Source organism: Plectropomus leopardus, unplaced genomic scaffold, assembly GCF_008729295.1.
Source record: "Plectropomus leopardus isolate mb unplaced genomic scaffold, YSFRI_Pleo_2.0 unplaced_scaffold13472, whole genome shotgun sequence".
Taxonomy (NCBI): domain Eukaryota; kingdom Metazoa; phylum Chordata; class Actinopteri; order Perciformes; family Serranidae; genus Plectropomus; species Plectropomus leopardus.
The window spans coordinates 1-1564 of NW_024614361.1; the positions used below are offsets into that span (position 1 = coordinate 1).

The 1564-nt window shown below is 40.4% G+C and overlaps 1 protein-coding gene across 1 annotated transcript; it reads right to left on the reverse strand.

Moving 5' to 3' along the window:
• Positions 1-449: 449 nt before the first annotated feature.
• LOC121963970 (SWI/SNF-related matrix-associated actin-dependent regulator of chromatin subfamily A-like protein 1) lies at positions 450-1179 on the reverse strand (the record flags this gene model as incomplete). The annotated part of the gene is made up of 3 exons (XM_042514206.1): positions 1128-1179; positions 841-1024; positions 450-600 (listed from the first exon to the last, which is right to left on the reverse strand). Coding segments are annotated over exons 1-3 (384 nt in total), but the record flags the coding sequence as incomplete, so codon positions are not given.
• Positions 1180-1564: the final 385 nt, after the last annotated feature.

Consider the following 1564-nt stretch of genomic DNA (forward strand, 5'->3'; position numbering starts at 1 on the left):
ATATCTGCAAATTTATGTCAAGCATATCTTTACAAATAACAGAGTGAAGTAGAAAAATAAAGAAACTGCTTCTCCATAATAAATCAATGCCTCACAGTTCAAATTATCATTTGTAACCACGAGACAAAGAAATGGAAGCATGAAATTCAGTACTGCCATCTCCCCTCCTGAAGATAAAGTACCTAACAGAGCACAGGAAGTCCTTGGGGAACAGTATTAACATTCCTCAAATGCAGATGAGCTTTGAGCAGAAACGAGCATTATAATGTGTAAGGCAGAGCTTTTGTCAAAGGAGACCACAAGAAGATCCTTAAGAAGGTGCCTGCTGACTTAATGCAGGCTGATAATGACACCATTAAATGGAAACAAAGTGATAAACTCTGACACATACTAAGTAATGAGCCATTTTTCTTCTCTAATACACTCTGCAGCATTTTTTTTTTTTTTACCTCGGCCCAGGTGAATCGCACAGACGAGGGAGCAACGACCAGCAAGGGCCACTCATTCCTGTAGTAGGCTGCTATACAGATGGCCTGCACCGTTTTTCCCAGACCCATGTCATCAGCCAGAAGGAGGCGGCCTTGTTTGGACACAGCAAAACTACAGGGACACAAAGAAATGCTAAAATTAAAAGCTACAGCAGGACGAGTGGATGTCATACTGATCCAACCCCGTAACTTGAAGTCACAGAGGAATGGCACAGGAATATCGGCTTGTTATGATAAGTATCTCTTCATTTGCACAAGACTGAGCAAATTATAGATGAATGGCTGTCTGTGGTATTGAGTTATTGGCTTCACCATGCAGAAAGCGCACTAATGGCGGTCCAAAGGCACCTACTTGACTCCCTCCCTCTGGAAGGGCATAAGGCTGCAGGTGAGCGAGGGGTCGATGCTGGAGAGGTCTGCCTCAGGGACGTCTAAAGACCTGGCTTCAGTCCCGTCAAACCTGGCAGAGAACGCCTGGACTATTGCCCTGGGCAGAGGCTCCACCTCCACTGCTGCTATCCCACTGAGGACATCCACTGGGTATGGAACACAGTACGGTCAGACAAGATGGCAAATGTAACAGAGACAAACGGGGGTACAGAGATAAACCAGCTAAAAAAAGAAAATGCTATTACTCACTGAGTCTCTTATAATCCTCAAGTGAAAAGCTCCACTTTCTTGTTTTCATGTCTGCAACACAACAAACAATTATCACACAAAATCCAGAGGTGGATTAAGAATTCAGATCTTTCACTCAAGCAAAAGTACGAATACCACACAATGAAAATACTCATTTACAAGTACAGTTCCTCCATTGAAAATGATACTTAAATAAAAGTGATCAAGTATAATCAGGAAACTATAGTTACAGTATTAAAAAGTAAAAGTACCCAGTGCAAAACAAAAGAACAAGAAACTTGAATTATTGGAAAAAGTAGAATCCAAAACTGAAAATTAGAAAAAAGATCACCAAACCCTCCAAATAACTTTTAAAAAAATGCAAATACAAACTTAGAAGTAGAAAAAAAGACCCTGAAAAACTCTAAAATTATCAAAAAAGAAAATAACAAAAAAAC